The sequence below is a fragment of the Ictalurus punctatus genome, chromosome 2, assembly GCF_001660625.3.
Source record: "Ictalurus punctatus breed USDA103 chromosome 2, Coco_2.0, whole genome shotgun sequence".
In the NCBI taxonomy this organism is placed as follows: Eukaryota; Metazoa; Chordata; class Actinopteri; order Siluriformes; family Ictaluridae; genus Ictalurus; species Ictalurus punctatus.
Window position 1 is genome coordinate 9,900,407 of NC_030417.2, and position 26,328 is coordinate 9,926,734.

General features: G+C 39.1%; 1 protein-coding gene across 2 annotated transcripts in view; it reads left to right on the forward strand.

Moving 5' to 3' along the window:
• Positions 1–26,328, forward strand: part of nbas (NBAS subunit of NRZ tethering complex) — a 263,105-nt gene that overhangs the window by 75,640 nt on the left and 161,137 nt on the right. For both annotated transcript variants that reach the window (XM_017493334.3, XM_047152214.2), the window contains exons 22-30: positions 2,706–2,792; positions 2,885–3,038; positions 7,870–8,055; positions 9,087–9,260; positions 12,395–12,528; positions 16,979–17,041; positions 20,873–20,995; positions 21,688–21,790; positions 25,855–26,081. In XM_017493334.3, the coding sequence (XP_017348823.2) occupies positions 2,706–2,792; positions 2,885–3,038; positions 7,870–8,055; positions 9,087–9,260; positions 12,395–12,528; positions 16,979–17,041; positions 20,873–20,995; positions 21,688–21,790; positions 25,855–26,081 (1,251 nt within the window). The remainder of the gene's footprint in view (positions 1–2,705; positions 2,793–2,884; positions 3,039–7,869; positions 8,056–9,086; positions 9,261–12,394; positions 12,529–16,978; positions 17,042–20,872; positions 20,996–21,687; positions 21,791–25,854; positions 26,082–26,328) is intronic.

Below are 26,328 nucleotides of genomic sequence, written 5' to 3' on the forward strand. Positions count from 1 at the left end.
GGATGCATCTGTCTTTTCCCCCTACCATTTTCGTAATGAGGGTGGTGGAAGATTTAGGGCACTTTGTGGCCTCCCACTTTCTCTTCCTGTTTCTCCTCTCTCTCTCTCTCTCTCTCTCTCTCTCTCTCTCTCTCTCTCTCTCTCTCTCTCTCTCTCCCTGGAGGTCAGCTGCCTTAGTATCAAGCATCCATCATAGATCAACAGCTGGAGGCCACTTTCTCATTTTTGCAGGTCCGAGAGGGTTTAACTGCACTGTGGTTTTTCCTCACAGGCAAAACTGCAGGTCTCTCGCCATCTGCTACTGAGAAAACTGTAGCCAAATGAAGTCTTTTCAATATGTTTTAGGATTTTCTGATTACCTGCACAGGATCTAATTAGAAAAAAGTAACAATTTCTCCTTGGATAATCATGAACATGCACAGTTTGACTTGCATAACATCTTAAACCCGGAGTAGGTGGCAGCAAAAAACTGGAAATTAAGTCAGACTGATGGACTTGAAATGGATAGAGGGATGGATGGACGGATGGATAGAGCCATCTAGCTGGGAAGTGAGACACGTGGCTATGGGTCAGTGAGATGGACCGTCTAATGGATGGACACGTGGGAAGTGAGACCAACAGCTAGAGAGAGAGTGTGACGGACAGCTATATGGGCAATGAGATGGATGTCCACAGAAGCAGCAACACTGCTAAAGAGGCAGCGAGATGGACGGCTAGAGAGGCAGCAAGATGGATGGCTAGAGAGGTAGTGAGACGGCTGGCTAGAAAGGCAGTGAGACAAATTGCTAGGGAGGCTGTGAGACGGACAGTCAAAGAGGCAGCGAAACAGATGACTAGAGATGCAGCGAGACGGGCGACTAAACAGAGGCAGCGAGACGGGCGGCTAGAGAGGCAGCAAGACAGAAATAGGCAGCGATTCAGACGGCTAGATGGACAGTGAGACAGATCGCTAGGCAGATAGGTGGACACGCAAATTAGTTAAGGCCATCTTCATTTCTCTCTCCATCTCACAAACCCAGGCCAGATTACATGGAACATGAGCAGAATAACTCAGCTGTATTGATTGCGTGTGTATGTAAATGACTTTCCTCCAAGCTGAGTTTAAAAAGAGGAAAGAGGTTATTTCCTTGTAATTAAGTCTGCGAATCAGTGATCACAGTCTTTCTGACCCGCATGAAAATAATGCCTTTTCTTCAATTCAGAAGATTTTGATTAGAGTTTGGGAGATTAGAATTCCTGAGTCATTATGAAAGGTAAATGGAGATCCGTGTCTTTGAAAGAATCAGATTCTTTATTGAATTTTGCGATCAGGATTTAGACATACATCTGTGCTCAGTTAGGTATGCTGAGCTCAGAGCAGAGATGTGTGAAAGATATATAGAAAAATCGAACACTATTAGTGTATAGAATGTGGCATCATCTGTATTACTTTCTCTCCTTCATTCTCACAATAGCAGGAAGAAATCATTTGTTCCAGTCGGTACGTTTTAGTTCCTGTCATTGTGGCTATTTTGCTCCATTTTCAAAATGAAAAAGGGGGAACTTTCTCGTAAAATCACACCCAGAGTAGGTTTTTAGCCGGGGTCATAATGAACAGGCCAAATAGCTTCTCTTTAGAGACTGCTTAAAGGGGATTTTGCCAATTTTACTCCAGAATTTTTTTTTTTTTGCCAGCTTTCTGTTGAACACGGTGTCATTTTCAGGTTTGCATTTGCGTCATTATTACATCATAATTTCTTGCGCATTGTATAACCGTTAAGATTAGTATGAGGGTAGAAGCTTTTTTTTTTTTTTTTTTTTTCCTTTCATTCCTTCATTGTTAACTCCAACAAAATTACTCAAACTGAAACGTCAGCAGATGATATCAGCACGAGTCTGTAGTCTACAGAGAAGTCACTCGATGGATTTTGCATATCTAAAAGATGTTTCTGTCCTAAAAATGATCAACTGGAGTCCTTGCTATTTTTTGCTAGTATGTTTTACTCCATGTCCAGCAAAGAACACTCCAAAGGGCATTTCAATGAACAGACTACAGATTACATTTGCATTACATTCAGTGCTGTTTTAAGCTACCTTTATTTCCCCCACCATATTCAACTCTGTACTCCGCAGCCCCCCAAAATAAGTCTGGATCAGCCTCTTTGAGGTCTCGTGTACACCTCTCCACTTCATGCGGACTGAAGTATACGGAATACAGTTAGCACTCTCCCCGTGTCATTAGATGCCTTCGCACGACGTCGCTTGAGCCAGCATTTTGAAAAGACGCATCGTCTGGCTTCGGGTTTGTTGGTGGAAGCATGCGTTAGCCTTCACCGTCCCAGATTGGTAGCTGTCATGAGACGCACCTTATCAGGGGAAACACCCATGACAAATTTGGGAGAATATTTGGTAAACCAAGAAAAAAAAAAAAGGGAGAAATTGTGCAGCAAGCACTTGCAAAGTCTACTTGTGTCTAATAATCGCATCACCAGCTGCTCGTGGCATTTCTGACATGTTCGTCAGTTGGGAGCAAGCTTACTTGGCAGGCTGTTGTTTAGCTCTTACATGCTGCCAGCAAGGCACTGTGCTGTTAAAAACGCAAAACCGTGCAAGTTGTCACAAGCATTTGGCTCAATGAGCAGGACTCCAGCTCTTTTGGGAAGTCATTTTAGCCAGGCTTTTTTTGGTAAATTAGGTTTTGAATCCCTGTTTGTCTCACTTTCTAGTAAGGACGAGATGTCCAGCGTGGTGTTTATTCCTTGGGACGAGCAGAGGCACAGGGATTTGGACTGGTGTGAAGATCCGCAGTGCAGGTGGGGGTTGGCAAGTTTGATGATTTTAATCAGGAATGTCAAGGTGTTACCTGGGAAATAATAACAGATGTCATGATTGTGTGTGTGTGTAGGACAGCAGTGGAGACATGCATGGTGGATGATCCTAACTTCCTGTATGAGCAGCAGCCAGAGTTGGAGCGATTTTGCACCCCCACTCCATCCATCACACTCCTTACTGACTGGTACTTGAGCAGAGCCCAGGAGATCGAGCACAACTCACGTCAGGTATACACACACACACACCAACACACACCAAACCACTTCCATAATTGCCATGCTGTCATACTAATCACTGGCTGGTGCCTTACCAATGCTGAAGATAGCAGCCATAATTCCTGGCAGGTATACACACACAAACACACGTATCATCACCATGCCTTCATTCTAATCCCTAAAAAAACGCTGATTTCTCTGTGTAGACCAGCCAAATGTCCCCACAAGGCCAGAACTTCCGATATTCCTATCCTTCTGGGGATGGGATCCTTCTAACAACTCTAACTCGATACGATGCACACACAAACCGCAAACTCTCGTCTTATGCTGTTCATTAGGCTTCAGCGGAACTTAAGAGTGCTGTAGGTGGTAATACAGTATTGAGGACTTTCTGTTCTTGCGTTGATGCGAGAAATCATTGTGCAAATTGGCTAATGTAAAAACTGCACTCTGAAGTGTTGCTGTGAAGTAGCAGAGGACCTTATCTGAGCTCCCACTCCTGTCTGGTCTGCTGCTGAGAGAGTTGATGTTAATGAAGTGTGAACTTGTTAGCATAGACCTTGCTTAATTTTTAAATTGTTCTACAATCTTTAAATAAGGTTTTTGACTGACTGAATTAAAAAAAAAAAAGAAAAGAGAGAGACCAGAAGGTATTTGCCTTTTCTTTTATCACTGTGTTTGTTTTTTCCCCCAGTAATACCTGTTACATAGTTTGTTAGCCAGTTTTTTTGAACACCGAATTGCTCCACCATATCTTTTAACAACAGGCAACCAGTCTATGGCACTAACATTTATCTATTATCTTTATTGGTCTTATTTTGTGCTTTTTAACAGCTGTTATTTTTATTAGCAGATGCTGCCTAATTTCAATGGATTGACACATTTACAGGTCGTTTGTAATTGTTCTAGTGAATTTGAACTTGTATATGCTTCACTGTTTCATTAAGGCAACAAGTGTGCTTGTGTATCCCTTGTATGGCAAGGGATCTGAGACTGTTCCTCCATACAGAATCTCTCCAGATCCTTCAAATTTCGAGGTTCACACTGGTGGATTCTCCTCTTCAGTTCACCCCACAGGTTTTCTACGGGTTTCAAGTCAGGGGGCTGGGATGGCCATGGCAAGACCTTGATTTTGTTGTCAGTAAAGCATTTCTGTGTTGATTTTGATGTACGTTTTGGATCACTGTCCTGCTGGAAGATCCACCCACGGCCCATTTTAAGCTTTCTGGCAGAGGCAGGCAGGTTTTCATTTAATATCTGTTGATATTTGATAGAGTCCATGATGCCGTATATCCTAACAAAATGTCCAGGTCATCTGGCAAAAAAAAAACGCCCCAAAACATTAAAGAACCACCTCCATATTTAACCGTGGGCATGAGGTACTTTTCCATCTGTGTGCACCAAAACCACCTCTGGTGTTTATTACCAAAAAGCTCTATTTTGGTTTCATCTGACCATAGAACCCCAGCCCATTTGAGGTTCCAGTAGTGTCTGGCAACCTGAAGATGCTTGAGTTTGTTCTTGGATGAGAGTAGAGGCTTTTTTCTTGAAACCCTTCCGAACAACTTGTGGTGATGTAGGTGTCTTCGGATTGTAGTTTTGGAGGCTTTCTGACCCCAAGATACAACTAACTTCTGCAATTCTCCAGCTGTGATCCTTGGAGATTTTTTGGTCACCCGAACCGTCCTCTTCATAGTGCGTTGAGACAATATAGACACACGTCCAATTCCAGGTTGATTCATAACTTTTCCAGTTGACTGGAACTTCTTAATTATTGCCCTGATGGTGGAAATGGGCATTTTCAATGCTTGTGCTATTTTCTTATAGACACTTCCCATTTTGTGAAGCTCAACAACCTTTTGCCGCACATCACAGCTATATTCCTTGCTCTTACCCATTGTTATGAATGACTAAGGGAATTTGGCCTATGTGTTACCTCATATTTATACCCCTGTGAAACAGGAAGTCATGGTTGAACAATTTTCTGTTCCTAGTCACCCAGGTGTACTAAAAATACAAATATATAGATTTCGATAAACCTGTGTTGTGTTTGCAATTGTTTAATATCCATGAGAGCATAGTATTTTTGTGAATTGGTTTAACAAAATATTAAAAGATTAAACAATAAAGACAAATTTTCACAGCTTTCTTTGCTCCTATTTACCAAGGGTGCCAATATTAGTGGAGGGCACTGTATCAGTCAGGGGAACGTTTGTCCATTTCTGAGCTGCAAGTAAAATCTAGATCACATAATAGCAGAGTTTCTATTTAATCTGTTAAATCATCTGAGTAGGGTTGCATTGTTTTATTTATCCAATCTTTATTTTAAAAGTTTTTTTTTTTTTATTTTTTATTTTGATGGTTGGTTAACTTCTAGAGCTGCTGTTTTTATGGATCCAGTGTTTATTGTCTCTTTTTTGAACAGACACCAACATGTGTGTACTACCTAGCCCTGTCACAACTTTGAAACTATTTTGGCTTAAGACTAATTATCATGCAGATAATTGCACTTCACTATTCAGTAGTCTTTTCTGTTGACTTTGTTAGTGGTGTAAAAAAAGTGGTGTAAAAAATGCTGGTTAAAACTGACCAGTTCATTTTTCTTTGCAATTTTTGACTATCCTTAGATAGTCAAAAGGAGACTTTGCAAATAGTATCTTAAATATTTAATATATACAGTGAGGGAATGTATTTTGATTTTGTACTCATAAATATAAGGATGTGTTCATAAGCATAAACAAATGTTTTTTAAAAAAAATAAATAATAATAATCTGGTAGTCATTTGCTGTAAGAAGTGATTCAATGTTCTTGTAGTAGCATTGTGGTTCAATTTTGGCCCAATCCTTTTGATCATTACGAAGGTCATGCCGATGGACTGATGGGTCAGTCTTGAATTATTGTGGCTGTTTAAAACGTCAGTTTGTTGAAACGTCCATCTTCTCCTCGGATTCAGTTTTGTACGTCGGGCCATTCGTGTTTTCCTCAAGGTGTAATGCCCGAGTACCGTTTACAACGAGCAGCCCCAGAGCTGAATTATTGCCAACGATCTCTATTTTTGTTTCCCTGTTTTGTTCCAAAAGAGTTCGGCTTGGGAGCGTATCTATGTTTGCCAGATTGATATAGCACATAATGAACACATAAAAAAGGGTCCTACGTTCCCCAGATTGATATGGCACAAAATGAACACTTGACAAATGCTCCCCAGGGGTCCCATGTTCCCCAGTTTCCAGAGTCCAGTGTACCCCAGCTCGCACAGCATATAATGGGAACCTGAAAAACATGTTCCCAGTTGTGTATTCGCTTCGACCAGCACAAATAAGGGTTCAGCATGTGCAACCTAGTTAATTTTCCCAAGTTCATAACTTTCATAAATTTGTGTGTATGAAGAATGGATTTTAAACGAATGTACAATGGTGCTTGAAGATTTGCGAACCCTTGAGTATTTTTCATGTATCTGCATAAATATGACCAAAAACATCATCATATTTTCACACAAGTCCTACAAGTAGATAACGAGAACCCAGTGATGCGTCGGACTGATCAACAGTTACCCGGAAACGTTTACTTGCAGTTATTGCTGCACAAGCGGGTCACGTCAGATACTGAAAGCAAAGGTTCACATACTTTTGCCACTCACAGATATCCAACACCGGATCATTTTCCTCAATAAATAAATTTGCAAGTATAATATTTTTTATCTCATTTGTTTAACTGGGTTCTCTTTGTCTACTTTCACGACTTGTGTGAAAATCTGATGTTCATATTTATGTAGAAAATTCGAAAGGGTTCACAAACTAAACAACAAAAAGTAATATATTTGAATACTTACTTAACCTAAATATGATTACTAGACAATAAACTGTAAAATAACAACAACTATGGAATTAAATATTGTGCTGGTCTGTACTGATATTAAGGAGTTTGTATTATTAAAAAAAATAGTTATTTTAAAAGACTGTAGTATACATAAACATTGTCATTATTAAGACTTGGTCAACTGAACCAGTTTCTAACATTCCACCGTGTGAGGGGAAAAAAACGATAGAGTGTGAGGTTTGAAAGAAGCGGATGAAATACTGATTAGCTATAATTAAAAGATTGTTCATCTCTGCATGGCTGTTTCCACCTGGTACAGCCCTCAGAGCAGACAGCTTATGTGGAAGTGTATATCAATGTTTTCTATTAGACACGACTCTAATGATCAAGGTGTGTATTTGTGTGCAAAATTGTCTGTGTGTTGTGTTTGTGCTGTCTGCAGGGCTAGTAAGATGTATGTAACCCTCCGCATCCTCTGCGTTTCATCCTTTATGGCCTGTATTGATCAGTGTGTTTGGTTGTTAATGTCGGTAGGAGGACGTTCATTGTGATGAATCTGTGAGTCTTCCTGATTTTGTATGAACCACGGAGACGAATCGCTACCATTTCTCTCCTTACCAGACATAGATCTCATATTGATTGGCCACCGGTGATGTCTGTCAACAGGTAGAAGGATATTTATTGGCAGATCAGGATGCGGAACAGATTGACTAGTTGCTCAAGCTGGTGATTTTTGTTGTTCAGCTTTTGCGCTCCTTTTTCCATTTGAAGAATTTTTTTTTTTCCCCCCCTTCAAATATTTTTCAGCTTTGTGTGTTTAGATGAAAGCATTTCATCCCATACTCTTTTTACATGTTACTATGTGGTTTGGGAGTTTATTCTGATTCTGATTGGCGCTCTTTGTTGTCATGCGATGTCTGATTGGTCAGTCTTCTAACAGCTTGCTCTTGGTTGGCTGAGGAGATGTGTTTACTCTAGTGCACTGCTGTTTGTGTTTGTTTTTTCAACCATTTTGTGTGTGTCTAGGTGGACTGTGCACTGTCTCTGTTGCGTCTGGGAAAAGAGCGGGAAATCCCCGGGCTGGAGCAGCTGGTTGACGACCTGGTTACCATGGAGACCCTAGTGTACGAGACATCTTGCGACCTGAGCCTCAGTCTGAGGGAGCTGCGGCAGCTCAGTGACATCGACAAGCTCCGCCTACTCATGAAAAATGTATGCAGATGCGCTTTTGTTTGCATTGGTCTGGGCCTGTTTCATCTGTGTGTTTTTCCATTTTTTTTTCTTTTCCTTTTACATTTCACACACACACACACACACACACACACACACACACACACACACACACACACACACGCGTACTTAATATATTTCTTTTTTGTCAATAATTTTTAAAGATTTTTTTCTTTTCAGAGTAGCTTTCTTGCCATATTTTGTTTCTAGTATTGCCAATACATTTTAATTAAGCAACATTAAAAAAAAGATGATAATAAAGTAACTCTATTAATCGAATATGGTGGTTAATTAATTAATTAAGTCCCTCAATCTCCCATTCAATGTCATATATTTGTTTAAATTTTTTTCAACTTGTAATAGAAAATATGATTGTAAAAGTAAGCAGATTCAAACCTTTCCATAATGATTATTCTATTTATAGTTGAATGAACCGATTTGGGGAATTGAGTTCATTCAGCTACAAGAACATTAGTGAGGTTGAGGTCAGGCGCTGATGTTGTGTGAGGAGGCGCTGGTTCCGGTTCATCCCAAAAGTGTTCACACCTTTACACACCATGTCTTCATGGAGTTTGCTTTGTGCACAGGGGCATTGTCATGCTGGAACAGGTTTGGGCCTCTTAGTTCCAGTGAAGGAAAATTGTAATGCTACAGTGTACAAAGACATTCTATACAATTGTATAAGTCCATCTTTGGGAAGAACCACATATGGGTGTGATGGTCAGGTGTCCACATACTTTTGGCCATACAGTGTACATACAGTATACGTAGCTCATGTGTTCATCTGTTTTAACAATTTGGCTAGTGTCACTCACATATACAAGCAAGAGAGGAATCTTTTCCTTGCCACCCAGTGAGCCGAACTAATTATTCTTTTTTGGACCCTGGCCACGGATGGCTGTGACATTGATCGTCCCCAGTGATTTTCTGTTTGTCTCATGACTACTGTTAAATCCTTATTCTCATTATTACTCTCACTCTCTGTGTCTCTCTTTGTGATTTTTCTCTCTCAGTCAAGTGTGGAGTCCTATGTGAAGAACGCCTTCCAGTGGATGGTACCATTTCTCCACCGGTGTGAGAGTCAGAAGGAGGGATCGGCCGTTGCTCTCCTCAGAGAATACCTGGTGTCCCTCGCTAAGGAGGATCTGACTCTCCCACTTAAAATTTTCCAGTATTCCAAACCAGGCGTTAGTGTCTCTCTCTTTCTCTCTCTTTCTCTTTCTCACACACATACACACACTCACAAATAAATTGAAAGGGGTTAAGAACTTGCAGCCTGCTCCCCCATAGAATCATTCAGCTAGCACGAGTGCCTTTAAAGGCAGACACACTCCCACACACACTCTCAGACAGATGCGCTCCTGCATCTGTAATAAAGTTATGGGTCATTCACTCTCACTGACTGCCACTAGTTTCTCTCAAAGAAAAGAAGGAAAGCGCTTGAACAGGGAACGTGTGTGAGCACATCTATCTTTATATTGTTCAACAAGGCAGAATAATGACTCTAATAGCATCCTATCAGAGCTTAGTACCTGACCGTCTGTACTCTGTCAGAATTGACATTACATTTCAAGACAGATTTATTTTAAGAATTTTAATTTTCTCACACAAAAGGTGCACTCAGGATCTCTACATTATATCATTATATAGTCGGTACACAGCGACCAAAAGTTTTAGCTGTATACAGCGACTTATGTAAGGCATGGGACACTTGGACAGTAGTGACATGATTTGATATCTTTTGCCTTGGTCTCTTATAGATCATGTAACCATAGTCTAATTGTATACTTTAAACTCTGCTATACTCTGCCTCTATTATACTACTTGTACTGCTACTATTACTTCTACTAATAGTACTACTACTTCTACTACTATTACTACTACTACTACTACTACACTTTTATTACTACTTCAACTTATACTACTATTACTACTACTACTGCAACAACTGCTACTGTTACTGCTGCTGCTACTATTACTGAAACAACTATTACTGCTGTTTCTACTGCTTCTGTTACTACTGCTGTTACTCAGCAAAAAAATGAAACGTCCTCACACCTACAACTGCTTTTATTTCCAGCAAATTGCTTAACATGTGTAAATATTTGTATTAACATAAAAACATTCAACAACTGAGATATAAACTGAAGAAGTTTCACAGACATTTGACGAACAGAAATAGATTAATGAGACCCTGAACAATGGGGGGGGGGGGGGGGCAGGGCGCAGGGCAATCTCAAAAGTAAAGTCAGTGTCTGGTGTGGCTACCAGCTGCTTTAAGTACTACAGTGCACCAGATTGGTCAGTTCTTGTAGTGAGATGTTACCCCTCTCTTCCACCAAGGCATTTTCAAGTTCTCGATCACGTCTGAGGGGGACACATTTGGTTTGCAACTGCAAGGACGATCAGCTGTCCTTCCTGTCTCCCTGTAGCACTGTCTTTAAGCTGGGTTCACATCCTAGGCTGAAATCTGTAGTCTTTTATAACTAGTTTGACGCGTTCCCCGACAGCCGTTGAGATCAGATTTTTCCTCCGATTGAATTCTGGTGGTGTCGGAAGTCTTGAGGCACTGTCCTGTAGTGTGGCTTCTCCTACTCCGTACGAGTCTTCGTGCGTGGGTCCATTTTTCACGCCTTGACTGTCGTACAATCTGACATTAATGACAACTGAGATCCTACAGTGTGACACGGCTTACAGCGGGGATCACGTTCATACAGTCTGACAAGCAACAGTCGCATTAAAAAAATCGCACAGCTTTAGGCGTCTTACATTACAGACATTAATGTAGTTTATTGCTCTGGACACACCTGTAGTCCTCATGCCGGCCTGCAGCAGGTCTATGGCATGTTCATGCAGGTGAGCAGGAACCCTAGGCATCTTTCTTCTGGTGTTTTTCAGAGTCAGTAGAAAGGTCTCTTTAGTGCCCTACTTTATTGTAACTGTGACCTTATTTGCCTACCGCCTGTAAACTGTTCCACAGGTGCATGTGCAATAATTGTCTATGGTTCATTGAACAAGCATGAAAAACATTGTTTAAACCCTTTCCAATACCGATCAGTAAAGCTTATTTGGATTTTACAAAATTATCTTTAAAAATACAGTCTCCTGAAAAAGGGACGTTACTTTTTTTTGCTGAATATAATTACTTCTACTACTACTAGTACTATTACTACTACTCTTCTTCTACTTCTACCATTACTACTACTATTATTATTCCTACTATTACTACCACAACAACTAATGCTACTGTTACTACTGCTGCTACTTCTACTGCCACTATTACTACTACTGTTACTACTACTATTACTGCGACATCTACCAATAGTATTGCTACTGTTACTACTGCTACTTATATTAGTACTTCTACTACTGCAACAACTAATGCTACTGTTATTACTGCTGCTGCTACTACTACTACTATTACTACAACTACTAGTACTGTTACTGCTACTATTACTGCAACATCTACCACTAGTATTGCTACTGCTACTCCTATTAACACTGCTACTACCGCAACAACTAATGCTACCGTTACCGTATGCCTCCTATTAGTACTACTACTCCTGCTACTGTTACTACTGCTACTCATATTAGTACTGCTGCTACCGCTACTGTTACTACTGCTACTCATATTAGTACTACTACTACTGCTACTATTACTACTGCTACTCCTATTAGTACTACTACTACTGCTACTATTACTACTGCTACTCCTATTAGTACTACTGCTACAGCTACTGTTACTACTGCTACTCATATTAGTACTACTACTACCGCTACTGTTACTACTGCTACTCCTAATAGTACTGCTACTACCGCAACAACTAATGCTACTGTTACTACTGCTATTTCTATTAGTACTATTACTACTACTACTACTACTACTTCTACTGTTATTACTACTACTTCTACTGCGGCTACTATGACTTCTACTTTTACTACAAATAATAATAATATCAAACTTATTAACTAACTAGCTGTGAACAATAATCATTAAAACATTAAAGAATTCATTTTTATTTTAAATACCTAGAATTTTACCTCGATCTCATCATTATGTTGGTACTTTGAAGGACTTATGGAGGACTTTTTTAAATAATGCCACGAGCTTGAGTGTGTAGGTGGTTGAGTGTGTCTTTTCATTACCTGCTGGTTTCGAGAGGTATACAATCATTTGTTCAGTTCCAGTGGTGTGTATATACTGCTTTCTGCTCACCCTTGACTCTGCTGAGATATTAATGATTTGCAAGAGAACGTGCAATGAATATGATAATTATGGTTTGGTTTCTTTGTGTGTGTTTGTGTTTGTCTGGTTTCTCAGTGTCAGCAGAAGTTTATTGCCGATCCTGACCAGCTGATGTCAGTGGCGTTGGAATGTATCTACAGCTGTGAACGAGAAGACCAGCTCGCTCTCAGCTACGACATATTGGAGTGTCTGCCTCAGCGAGGATATGGGTTAGTATGCATCACGACACATACACAACACACAGATATGTGGGGCTTGCTATCTTAGGCTGAACTTTTATTGAATTTTCAATGCATTAACGAAAATATATTCAAAGAGTAGCTACTCTCGGATAAATTCACATGCTTTTCATTTACGGATATATTTAGAAATGGTTACTGTTTAGATTACTCATTTTTTGTTTGATTATCTAGGACTAATTTTTTTTTTTAAATTTAATACATTTGATAGAGCCTAATTTTTCATCATTTATGACATACATTTTCAAATCAAAACATGACAAATATAATAGTAGCCTTAACAATGGCGGCTAGCTTGCAAAATTCATAGTCACTGTTTTTGCTTCTCGACAAGGAAAACCTTTAATTTACAGTATTTCGCTAACAGGTAATGTCATCCCGAATAATTATCCTCATCACGTGATACCTAGCTATTTGTTTTTTTAAAAATACAGGAACATAACTATTTAACTAGCTACCTATAGAGAAAATCATAATTCTTTGAGATTCTTTATTCGTACCGCTACAGATTGGTGATAAAGGGGAAAAAATTCAACCTGGCTCTGTTTGCTAAGTTTCCATTAACTGTTGACTCTCAAACTAGATCTCTACCTATTAAGTCAATCGACAGTGAATTATTGGCACCCTTTTATATAAATGAGCTTAACGATGGTTTCACATAAATGTTACACACAATAATTCAAAAGTTAACTTTGTTCTAAGATTTAGATTTTTTTTTCCTTTCCAAAATATGTGCCAAAATTATTGACCCCAACAGCAAAAAAAAATATTTTTTAAATATTTATTATATTTAATATTTATTTATTTATTTGCACACCATATGCTTGCACACACATCAGTTACTACAGTTGAAATCAAAATTATTCAACCCCCATTGCAGATCAGGTTTATTGTAAAAATTTACAGACATTCATCTGTTTGCAATGAATAAATCAAACAAAAGCGATTGAAATAGTTCAACACAACGAACGCTACAAGTGGTTTCCCCAAGTTCAACTGAAAATGCAACTTTTCCTGTTTCAAAATTATTCGACCCCTTCATGGCAAGCATTTTTGTACTTAGTAGAGCACCATTTTGCTGTTATGAGATTCATAGCCAGACACCAGTTTCTGGCAGCGTTCCTGAGGAATGGCCTCCAGTTCAGCAATATTCTTGGGTTTGTGTGCTTCTGCAAATCCCACCAGAGAGTTTCTGAGGTTCAAGTCAGGTGACTGTGATGGCCCTGTAGAATCTTCCAGGACTTCTTCTGCAACCAAGCTTTGGTGGAATTTCAGGTATGCTTTCGATCATTGTCCTGTTGGAAGTTCCAATGATGCCCAAGCTTCAGCTTCCTCACAGACAGCATGAAGTTTTCTGCTAGGATTTCCTGATACTTCAATGAATCCATCTTGCCTTCCACACGCTCCAGGTTTCCAGTGCCAGAGGATGTAAAGCAGCCCCAGTGCATCACTGAGCCACCACCATGCTTGACTAGACAGAGTGTTCTTTCTTCTGATCTATTGTGCCGAAAAGTTCTAGTTCTGGCTTATTTATATGATTTTGAGCAGACTTTTTTTGTGCTTTTGTATCAGTAGTGATGTACGTCTTGGAGTTCTGGCTTGGAAACCTTCTGTGTTTAGTATGCGCCTTACTGTGCTCAAACAAACCACAGTGCTAATGTTGCCACCAAGTGTTGCTGCAGGTCTTTTGTAGTCTCTCGAGGGTTTTTCACAGCCTGCCTTCTCAGAAATCTGCTTGCAGCCGTTGATAGCTTCCTTTTTCTGCCTCGTCCAGGTATTTCATGCATTCTCTTCTCCTAGCCAGTTCAGGTATTTCATGTGAAATGAAGCCCTTGATTAGCTGTATCAGATGTCCTTGAGACAACACCTGTTTTGCATATTTGTGCTGTTGTGAGGGATTCTGTTCAGGGGGTTGAATACATTTGAAACTGGAGAAATCATTATAAGTTGCATTTTCAGTTGAATTTAGGGAAACCACTTCTCCCACACTATTCGTTGTGTTGAACAATTTCAATCACTTTTGTTTGATTTGTCCATTGCAAACAGCTGAAAGTCTGTACATTTTGACAATAAATCTGATTTGCAGTGGGGATTGAATCATTTTGATTGTAATTGTAGATGTGTTTGTGTTCATTTATATGAAGAGTGTCAATAGATTATTGTAATGTTTTAGATTAATGTAACTAACATTATAAGTTATATAGTATGATCACATATAACTTATAAAGTTACATTAATCTAAAACATTACATTAATCTATTGACGCTTCATATAAATGAATGCCGGCTCAGTGTATTAGGTTAGCTCGGTGTGTGTAAGTGCACGTGTGTGTGCATGTAAACCTCAGTATAAGCTGCCTCCTAATGAACTCAGGATTATCTCTGCATGCTTCTGTCTTCCTTCAAAGAGCAAAATCTCCAAACCTAATTAGACCGCCTTATTACCCTCTTGATCTTTATTCTCACTGCCCTCTTCAATTTAACTGGAATTAAAAATGCATGATAATTCTACTTATGCTAACATTCTTCTGCTATATGAACACATCTAGATTGTTCGACATAATGAAACACATTGATTCCTAAACAGCATTTTTTTTTTTAAAAAAAGGAAATGTCAACAAAAAAAAAACGTTGATCAGTGCACACTCATACAAGCATGTTCACCTAATTATTTTTATCCAATCATCTCTTTAAATTTCTGAATGAGTTTCCCCCCGGCGCTTATGAATGTGCTTGCGGCCGTGCGCATTTCACGTTCGCTTTAGAATTAGCGGCAGTTCGGTGCGGCAATTGCTTGAATGGTGGGTTCATTATTCTTCTTAATGAAAAACACAGCAACTACAAAACAGTCCAATGAGAAACTCGCTTATATTAAACATAGAACTTTTGAAACCAAATCTTCCGCCATCGTCTTGTCGGTCAACTCGCCTCACTCTCGTCACGTGATTAATTAAATCTGACTCCTTTGTGCTGCTGCTCGGCTCCTGCTGAATTGAGCAGACACGTTCAGTTTTTAATTGTAGCGCCCATTCTCTAACTGAACTAAATTATTTTTCTTACTATAAAATGGCAAAACAGTGGGGGCGGTGCCACGGTGGGCAAGTGATGTAATCGGCCAGTGGCCCGAACACCGGTAACACCTTCTATCGCAGCAAGCCTAGTGTACGCTACTAGACTGAACATACTGTATATGTTTCACTGTTGGAAAGACTTTTTGATAATGGTGTATGGTTGAAATTTGTTTCCAAGTCAAATGTAAATCTTATCTATTTATTTCTGAGTCAAAACGGCATATTTCAGGTTCACGCACCAAGGATATCTTGTTTTTTGTCCTGTTTATTATTTTTCAACACATTGGCCATGTTGCTTGGATCAGGGCGTTGCCCCGGAGGCTCAATAGTGCCTCCTTTGACATTTTCTTTTCTTTTTTTTATTTATTTTTTATTTTTATTTATTAAATGAGCATCTGGTGTCTCCTTGCACCAAATTTGGTAGGCCTAAATATCTTCTTAAGACAAACAACTTCCACATCCATTGACTCCACCCAACAGGAAGGCAGTGATTTGGGATTTTGTATGTTTTGACAGGTACCAAACTTTAAAATATTCCTCCTAGGGGATTCATCAGATTCAAGCCAAATTTACTCAAAATGATGCCGACATCCCAGATAAATTGCGATTTGGAATTTAAACTGTCTTGTCAGTCTCAAGCTTAGATCTCTCTTACAGGATTGAACAGCCAAAATGGGTTTTTACATTCTCCATTCTGGAATGTGCGCTGTGCTGTTAGCCAATTGTGGTTCATTATATTAGGAGGTCCTCCAGTGTTGACCTTATTTGTAGGGACTATATTCTGTTACTTGTGCATTTCATCCAGCATTGTAGTGCAGACAGTTGTCTTACACAGTCACTTATTTTAGGCAAATGTAAAAGCAATACCACGTGTACTACGTAATTCTGTTTTCTATATGAGAATTTCAAAGAGTTAAAACATCGAACCGATCTGTCCAGCACATTTGTATGTTGCATCTAAACAATTTGTCATTTCTAAGTTAAATAAAAAAAAGAAAGTGATTGGGAGTGAACAAGTTTAAATGTGTACAACTTTGTATAGCTGTTATAAGATGGCTGTTTTGTGGACATAGCACATTAAATGTAGTTATAAATTAATAAATTATGTAATTCTTTAATTAAAAAAAAAAAGTAAAAACACATTGGTGTTTATAGGAAAATAATTAACATGGCTTGCTTCATGTCAGGCTGCATCACACCATCCCATATTTGATTATTTTCCCAAAACAGCATGATCTATAGCGTTTTATTTCTTACGAATTATAACCGACTAGTAACACACGAAGGATCTTATCAGGTTTTAATTAGTCAGGGTTGAATTTATAATTTCTCTTTCTTGCTCTCTTACAGGCCACAGACTGAAACCACAAAAATCCTGCATGACCAAGTAGACTCCCTGGAGAAACATCTCAGGTAATGGCTGAGTGAAGGATGGCGGGAAGGCCATAGTGGAAGTGAAAAACAGAGGCCCTGGAGATAGAGATGGAGGGGAGAGCGAAAAGACAGAGGGTTTCTCTGGGATTTTTCTCCGGCCTTTTCCTATCCAGAAGTTAGAAAGTCCGAAATTAGTTTTGGCTGAACGCCGTGGGTGGGACTGACTGTATTTTTGTATCTGCCACAGTGTTTCCCCGTTTAATTTGCAGGTGTCTTACATCAAAGTCCTCCACCTGATCACTTCTTCTTTTTAATGTGACTCTTAAGGGGCGTTCCGGGACTTCACATCGCACAGCGTATAATTATCATTGTTCTTGAAGGCTAAATTATATGCTGGGTGGTGATGAAAATCCATGCTGCAGTGTGTGTTCGTGTGTGCATGTGTTCTAGTCAGAGATGGTGTGGTGTAAACGGGCTGGGACAGCTCTCTTGACAGACACACTCTCTTAGTTCATTTCAAAACCGAAAGAAAAAAGCTAACACAAGCCCATATTTATATTTCATTATATCTGGGTGCATGTAAGGAGGTAATGATTCCTTTGAAGCATTTATATAAACTCATAAAGTTCTGTAAGTAATTCCTTGATAACTTGTTGCATGTTGTAACAAAAGTATTACCTTTTATATTACAATGCCTCATGGTGTACTGTATGACGTTTATAACTATTAATGACCTGAATAATTATAAAGCAACTGCAATAGGTATTAATCATTATAAAAGCATTATAAACAATACAAATACTCTAATCCTGGAAGGTCCTAGTACATACACATTATTACCCCTTAGTGATAGAGGAAAACCAGAACCTGTTGGGACCAACAGCACCTGTTCCCAAGGCGATATACTTAATTTGAAGGCAAAACATCAAGTTGTCAAATCTGTACGTAAAATATGTATGTAAAAGTGTTGCCAGGAAATGGCCTCACATCCTGCCAAATTCATTTGCATGTTATGGATGTATTGTCCTATTTATCAAAACCTGAGAAACAGCATTTGTTCAGGTTGGTCTTATGATGCGTTGACTCGGATTTCCTGATGATTGGACAACGTTTGTAGGTGAAGGAGCAGTTTAGATAAAACTTAAAATAGCGTCCTTCCATTTTGACTCATAACAAATTTGTTACATCAAGAACACTCGGCACCTTACAGAATGATTGATGTTGAGTGATTTAACCCTAAGTCTTTTTGAATTTGTGAATTATTGCGCCTCCTGGAGGTAAATTGATACAAAACTTATTGAAGTCCCTAAGGTCCTTAGGAAGTTTGGTTTGAATACGTCACACTTTTTGAGATATTCTCTCAAACGCTGTTTGGTGACTTCGCCATCAAATTTGTTTGCTAGTTATGGACGAACCATCCCACATATAAAATTTCCAACCCTGTTTGGGTTTGTCTCCTGATGCTGTAAACCAAATTTGGTGGTGATTTGACAAAATTTGTATGGGGAAAAAATGGGGGGAAAAAACTCCAACGTGGCAGAAAATCCAATATGGTGGAAATTATCATGCCATATGATTGAACTCAACTTGACCAAAAGAATTAGTGGAAAATGGAATTGTGTGAAGTTGCTTTGCAAAGCTATTCTTGAAAGGTATGTCCAAATTTGCACTGTTGGTGGTGCTAGAGTGCTTGAGTGGCATACAGCAAAACTGTTGTGTTGGTAGCTAAGACTGTTCTTTATCACCACTAAATTCATAGACTCCCATGTAGAAAAAGAAGAAATTAAAATAGGGTATCTATGCACCTTCGGTGATTGGCCCCTGAAAACATACAATTACAACAGGGTGCTTGTTCATCGTTAGTGCTTGGCCCCCTAATAATTTATGAATATGGGATTCTTCTAAAGTGTTGCCAAAAAATATATATAGTTCATCTTCTTTTCTTGCTCTGTCTCTCACTTTATTGCCCAGTCTCACTTTTTCCTCTGTATTTTTCTGCATGAACTGCATATTCTATCCCTTATATCATAATATTATTTCCTTTGATACACTTTCCCTTCCCATCTCTGATTCATTCTGTATCATAACTAGTGGGTAGATTATGTGTCCCTATAAATCAAATCAAATCCTCCCATGTCCCGTGCTTTTTCATGGCAACTGAGGGACAGATGGAGAGAGAGTGTAAAAGGCAGAAACCAATCTGTATCAGTAAAGACGAGAGAGACAAGTGTCTGTGCTAATGTGTGTGTAAGCAGAAAACATCTGTGCACTAAGAAAGATCCCCATTTACTGAGCGCATCCCAGCCAAGTGCTGCGTTTGTTCGGCTGACTGCTCTGACTGATGAGACTCTGATTTATGTCGACTCATTTTGTGCATCGCAGTTTCTCAAATTACACTGTTAAGCTTTCCTCACTGGAAGTGTGTGGAGTATACAGTCATTTGACGGTGGCTGGGAAGACTGATGAAGGGATTGTGAGAAGATGGATGGATAAATTAATGCATTTGATCAATTGATTATCAGATGAAGGGGTTGATTTGATGGATTTGATCGATAGGTTTATTAATCAATTAAATGATGTTAAATTAATTGGCTTAGTTAACGGATTAGTGATTGAATAAATGAGTGGATATATAGATGGATTTGACAAAGTTTAGATCGAGGAATTTGTTCATAGATTTATAATATGGATAATGGATTTATTAATTAATGACTGGATGTCTTGGTTGGATGAGAGGACTGTTTATTAAAGTGATGGACAGATGAATTAACTGGATGGATTGATTGAAGGATTGACTGGTGATTTGACTGGCGGGTTGAATGTTGGATCACCCGGAGGATTGAATGGTGGGTCAACTGGAGGATTGACTGGTGGATTGAATGGCAGTTTGACTGGAGGATTGAATGGTAGTTTGACCAGGTGGGTTGACTGGGTGGGTTATCTGGAGGGTTTACTGGAGGGTTGACTGGAGGAGTGAATGGTGGGTTGACGGTTGGGTTGAATGGTAGGAATAACTGATGGGTTGACTGGAGGGTTGACTGAATTGTGGATTGACTAGTGGGTTGAGTGGTGGGTTGACTGGAGGAATGAATGGTAGGATTGACTGGAGGAGTGAATGGTGGGTTGACTGGAGGAGTGAATGGTGGGTTGACTGGAGGAGTGAATGGTGGGTTGACGGTTGGGTTGAATGGTAGGATTGACTGATGGGTTGACTGAATTGTGGATTGACTGGTGAGTTGACTGGTGGATTGAATGGTGGGTTGACTGGAGGAATGTTATGGTGGGTTGACTCGAGGAATGAATGGTAGGATTGACTGGTAGGTTGGCTGGAGGATTGACTGGGTGGATCTTCTGGAGGATTGAATGGTGGGTTGACTGGTAGATTGACTGGTGGGTTGACTGGTGGATTGACTGGAGGATTGACTGTAGGATTTACTGGTGGGTTGACTGGGAGGATTGTCCGGTGGATTGTCTGCCGGATTGAATGGTGGGTTGACTGGATTAATGTCTGGTGGATTGATTTGGAGGATTGAATGGTGGATTGACTGTAGGATTTACTGGTGGGTTGACTGGGAGGATTGTCCGGTGGATTGTCTGCTGGATTGAATGGTGGGTTGACTGGATTAATGTCTGGTGGATTGATTTGGAGGATTGAATGGTGGATTGACTGGATGGATGACTGGTCAATTGATAGATGAATGGAAGGAAAAATCTAGGGATTGACTAGTGGATGTATGGTGTGATTGGACTGAAAATACATGGCAAAATTGAATGTTTTTTCATTATTAATGGTTGGATAAATAAATAGCTATACAAATGATTGATGTATGAATGGCAGATGTATTTTATCTGTGTGTATGTGTGTTGCAGTGTTGCTGAGGTACTGGAGAAGCATGGCCTACAGAAGCCAATTGCATTCATTAGAAACAGTCAGAGCAGCAGGGAGGAGGCTCACCAACTGATGGTCAAACTTACCCGCCATACCGGGCGCAAGTAAGACACGCACTATATAATTTATTCTATTTACTTTTAACACTATTTACACAAACACAGGATGAAGGACACACAAATAGGACCCACTTACACACACTCAACACACCACTCAATAGCCAAATAATACAAAATTCAGCCACAGAATTTGATGCAAATATGAACATTACATGTTGCACTGACACACACTAAGTCATTTATTCTTCACCCATAATAAAAACACAGGATCATGCAGTGTGCACACAATGAAGTAAGCTCTAATCATGCTTCTTCATGACTAATTCCATACCGCTATAAATGCACCTACCTCACACATGTACGGGGAAATACACAGAAGTTTATCTTTGACATGGAACTCAAGTTCAGTGTAACGCCCAGTAGTTGATGCAGTAATGACACCAATACTGAATTCCTTTTTTGTTGGTTGGTTAAATGGCAACTACTAGTCACTGGCATCACTGTAACCATTCAGAAAAAAAAAGATGATTTTTTTTTTTTACCACTTCAGTGTGGTAACAGTAACTTGAGTTAACTCGTCTTTCATCGCTGATTATTTTCATATAAAAGACTACCCTCAAGTGTGTTATTACTTGCATATAATGGTATATGAATTCGGTTACATTGCTGTCACAGCAACTATTATTGTGTTACTCGAACTAGGCATTTAACTAGTTATGCTCTTTTTCTGTTTTTAGAAATCCGCCTGTCAGTGAGAGTGTGTGGAGAGCTCTACTGCAGGATCTACTGGACATGCAACAGAACGTCTATACCTGCCTGCAGCCGGCCACCTGCCACCAGGTATTACACACACATTACACGCTTGTTACACATTTAATTAAAGATGCATTGTTGCCTTGCAGTCCGTATTCGGTTTGGTTTTGATGTGTGGCTTGTGTGATGTAACAGTATTTATCGTTCAATACAATATCCACTGAAGTTTATTGTCGGTTATTTTATATTACCAGACCTGCTAATCATCGGGAGTAATACTAGAAATCTTGGAAGCCTTGGATTCAAATAAGGGACATATAGGAGATGACTAGGGGTTGGAGAGGATACTGTGCCGGTTAATTAGCTAGCATATTAATGTTATGCAATTTTAATACATGAATGTCAAATTTTCCTAAGAGCCATACTTGCATTCAGATAACAGTGGAAAAGAGGAGAAAGAGTCGTTTTCTCTAATGAAGTATGATTTTCCACTACACTTAACCTTCCCTCCTTTTTTGAGGCAGTATAGATCTACTATAAAGAAAACTATTTGACGCACGGCAAAAGATTCACTGAATGTTAGCTACCCTCCTGGTGGTATTTTAATTTTGGCTGGAGACTTCATGCGGTGTATTTTCTGACTTGATGAAACCCGTTTTTCAGGCCGGGACAGTAAACGCTGTTACTGTAGCTTGCTTCTTTCCCTGATCTGCTGTCTGATCAAGTGTGTGCGTTCGAGGCTTTAATTTGAAATGATTTATCAGCTAGTTTGTTTATTGCCTAGCTTGCACATTATGAGAGTCTGTACTATACTAGTATATAATACTTTTATTTTTCATCACATTTTCTGTGTAGATTTGGAAAAGATTATGTGCATATGTATGTACAAATCCCTTTGAAGTAGCTGTTCCTATTGAAACAATATACTATAAATCTGTGATTGAAATTACAGCCAGAATTCCTGTCCACTTCATTAATCGCCACCTTCAGACCAATCCGAACTGAGAATTCGACAGCGCTGTGGTGTAATAGCCAATAACCAACCCGGTGAGATCTGTTGCAGGGATACAGGTTGTGTCTGGAGTAAAATCTTGGATCTTCGTCACCGAAGTCAAATCGCATTTAGAGTGATGAAGTGGTCGCTTTGATTGGCAGAACTCTCCGTGCTGGAGCATGTCTCGCGTAGCAGAATTTCTAATGAATTTGTCCAAACTCGAGTAACCAAACACAATCCGCGCTACTTCCCATCGTGAGTTCTGTATTAGATTCGGCTCATTGGCTCGCAGACAGAGTGGGAGTTGATGTTTCATTTGCAGCATAATTGGAGTTAACCGCATTATGGTGTTAGGAATAACGTGTGCTGCAGATATTGCCTCCCGTAATGGAGACTAATGAAGACGCTCATGATATGTATGTATATATATATATATATATATATATATATATATATATATATATATATATATATATATATATATATATATATATTTTTTTTTTTTCTGTGTTACATGGGCCGAAATGAAATACCGCAGCATGCGGGTAATAAACTATTCGGTGTGTGTGTGTGTGTGTGTGTGTGTGTGTCTCCCATTTTCTTTCCATCATCTCTGCGTTACTCTCTGGCTGGATGGTTCATATTTTTCTAGGACAGTCCAGTCAAGTGAGAAAGAGAGGAATGCAATGTGACCAGAGAAAAATGAATAGAATATGAAGAGAATACAAATTGCATCGGCCACACGTTTGTGGTTAAATGTTTGGTTTGGTGAAAGACCAGATTTAAGCAGTTCATAAAAGAGAGTCTGGAGGGTGGCAGGGTATTTCTAAGTTTTTAATCCCTTTTAATATTTCATATCCATTCCAAACGCTTATCTCATAACGTGCGCACACCGCACCTGGTTATATACATGTCACATGTTTTGTGCAGCAGTAATGTCCATAAAAGGTAAAAGAAGTCAATTCCTAAGCGAATCCTAGCATAGGATAACTAGCTAGAACGGCACTACGGGCGTATACTAAGCATCAAGTGTTTAAAATCACTGAAGACTACCCGCTGTTTGAGTAGAACATTTTTAATCAGTCAAATAATTAAACCGTGTTATTTGTTTGAGCACTCTGAAAGCACCTGCTTTTCCCCCGGGAATCCTGGATACTTTCACCTGTAGCCTAATTTACGTAAAATCTTTATTTTTGATATTTATATTTAGGATTCTGATTTTTTTTTTTTTCTTCTTAAAACAATATCCCATCATTTTGAACGGTTTGTTTTTAAAGGCATATCTGCACCCTTTCTTTGTTTTTCAAAGCAAAATTATAAGAATAATGATTTATTAAATAAACCACAGAAAAATGTATGAAATTCATATTCAAATGCTTTTCTGAGATTTTAAGCTAAAAAAAATTGCTTAAAAATGAGATTATGCAGCTTTAAAAGCACTTTTTTTTTTTTTTGGACAGATTTGGGATTTATCAATATTTATGTACAGGTGGATCCACAAAGTCCACATTGAGAATCTCTGATTTTTTGAAGTTGTCATTTTCATATAAAACCTTCAGTTAAGAAAATGTTTTTATATTTTTTTCACAAAGCCGCTTGACAGAAATATATAAATTCCGGATATAGATTTTAAATGTTATATATTTATCAACGTTCTGTATTCCGGATGCATTCTTAACACAGATCGTCAGGTTTTCCACAAATCTGTGGAGTCCATGTGAGCTCAAGTGCATGCTGTCTTTACTTAGCTTATCCTAAGAAATTCATTTGAAGGTTCTACTTGTTTTCACTCAAGTTGTTGCTGAAATTAAATAATTTTTAAATTTGAAAAGAAATTGGGAAAAACAAAAGCATTTTCACTCATTTTCCCAGATTATATTAAATTGTACCTACTATGCTTTTTCAAATATTCCCTTTCATGTAGTGTGTTATAGAGCTGTTTTTGAATGTAAAAAGTCTGCGAAGTTTCAAAAACAAACTGAGTTATTGACTCCCAGAAGAAGGAAGCGATTCTGAACAACCGAAACGAGTCGTTAGTGATTCCAGACTTACTTCCTGTACTAACCTACGTAGGATTGTAACTAAAAGCCCCGCCTCTGCTCCTCATCGGCTGCTCGCTGAGAGACGGAGCTGAAACTCGTTACGGAAGTGGGCGTTTCATTTTGAAACACGGCATTAGAGCAATCACAACAGACTGGGACATCCGACCAATCAGAGTGGAGTATGCTATCTGAAAGGAGGAGTTTAGAATGAATCCTTTAGAACATCTCATTTAACGAGTCGTTTTCGACACTGGGGGAGGAAAGGTAATGCTGCAGTTTAAATGATGAGCACATTAAAGTGTTTTTTGATCTTGGATGCATGTAAATCTATCGTATGAGACCTTTAAAACAAAATTAGGCACGTTTCAAAACCATAATAGGTGTGCTTTAAGATGTTAGATGTCATTTTTAGACTACTGTATTTTAGCTCCATTAGCTTCACATCATGGCTGGTAGACTACGTTTTAGAAAAAGACAGAAATCATTTAAATGTAAGGGCTAATTGGGCCCAATTTGGACATTTTCACTTAGGGGTGTACTCACTTTTGTTGTCAGCGGTTTAGACGTTAATGGCTGTGTGTTGAGTTATTTTGAGGGGACAGCAAATTTACACTGTTACACAAGCTGTACACTCACTACTTTACATTGTAGCAAAGTGTCATTTCTTCAGTGTTGTCACATGAAAAGATATAATCAAATATTTACAAAAATGTGAGGGGTGTACTCACTTTTGTGAGACACTGTATGTGTGTGTGTGTGTGTGTGTGTGTGTGTGTGTGTGTGTGTGTGAGAGAGGGAGGGAGACACGTGCTTCCATATGGCTCCTGTAAGCAGTATGTGGGGGCTGAGTGATTAATTACTGCTCCTTTACCTGCTGTTTTTTTTCTCTATAATTTATTTATATCTTTGCAACACTTTTTATTCTTCCCCTTTACTTTCATTTTTACAAATTAATTTATTTTTCCCCAGTTTCATTTCTCTCACTTTTCTTCCATTTGTACAAACAGTTTTTTTTTGTTTGTTTGTTTTTTTTACTTTTTATTTCTCCAACATTAATTTTTCCCTATCACTTATTTTTCATAATTAATAAAACCCCCCCTCCTCTCTCTCTGCAGGTGTTTGTGGAGAGTTTGTTGTGTTCCGGTCGGGAGGAGAACGTGCTCCTGGCTGGTCAGCTGATGCAGCGAAGCTCCTCGGTCCCGGTTCCCCCAGTCGGACCCGCGTCACGTGTTAAAGCGGCCTGCGTGCCCTATGCCCACAGCGTGGACCTGGCGCTGGCCTCTGCCCGAGAGTATTTCAACTCCTCCGCCACACTCAGCGACCCCTGCATCAGCCTGGCACGGTAGGACCATGACCTCTGACCTTTTTACAGCAGAAATGATCAGGATTTGTATTTTAATCTCATCCTCATGCTTGGAGTAAACCACATGTGAAGAATAAAACATCACCGTGCATGCTGTGTAGGAAAAGAAACACCCAACAGCTGTTTTATCCCACTTATACTGTACCACAGCAGATTTTTTTTTAAATTTATTATAATAACATTTTAATTAGATTAACTTTATATTCAATAACTAAGGTGCAACAGT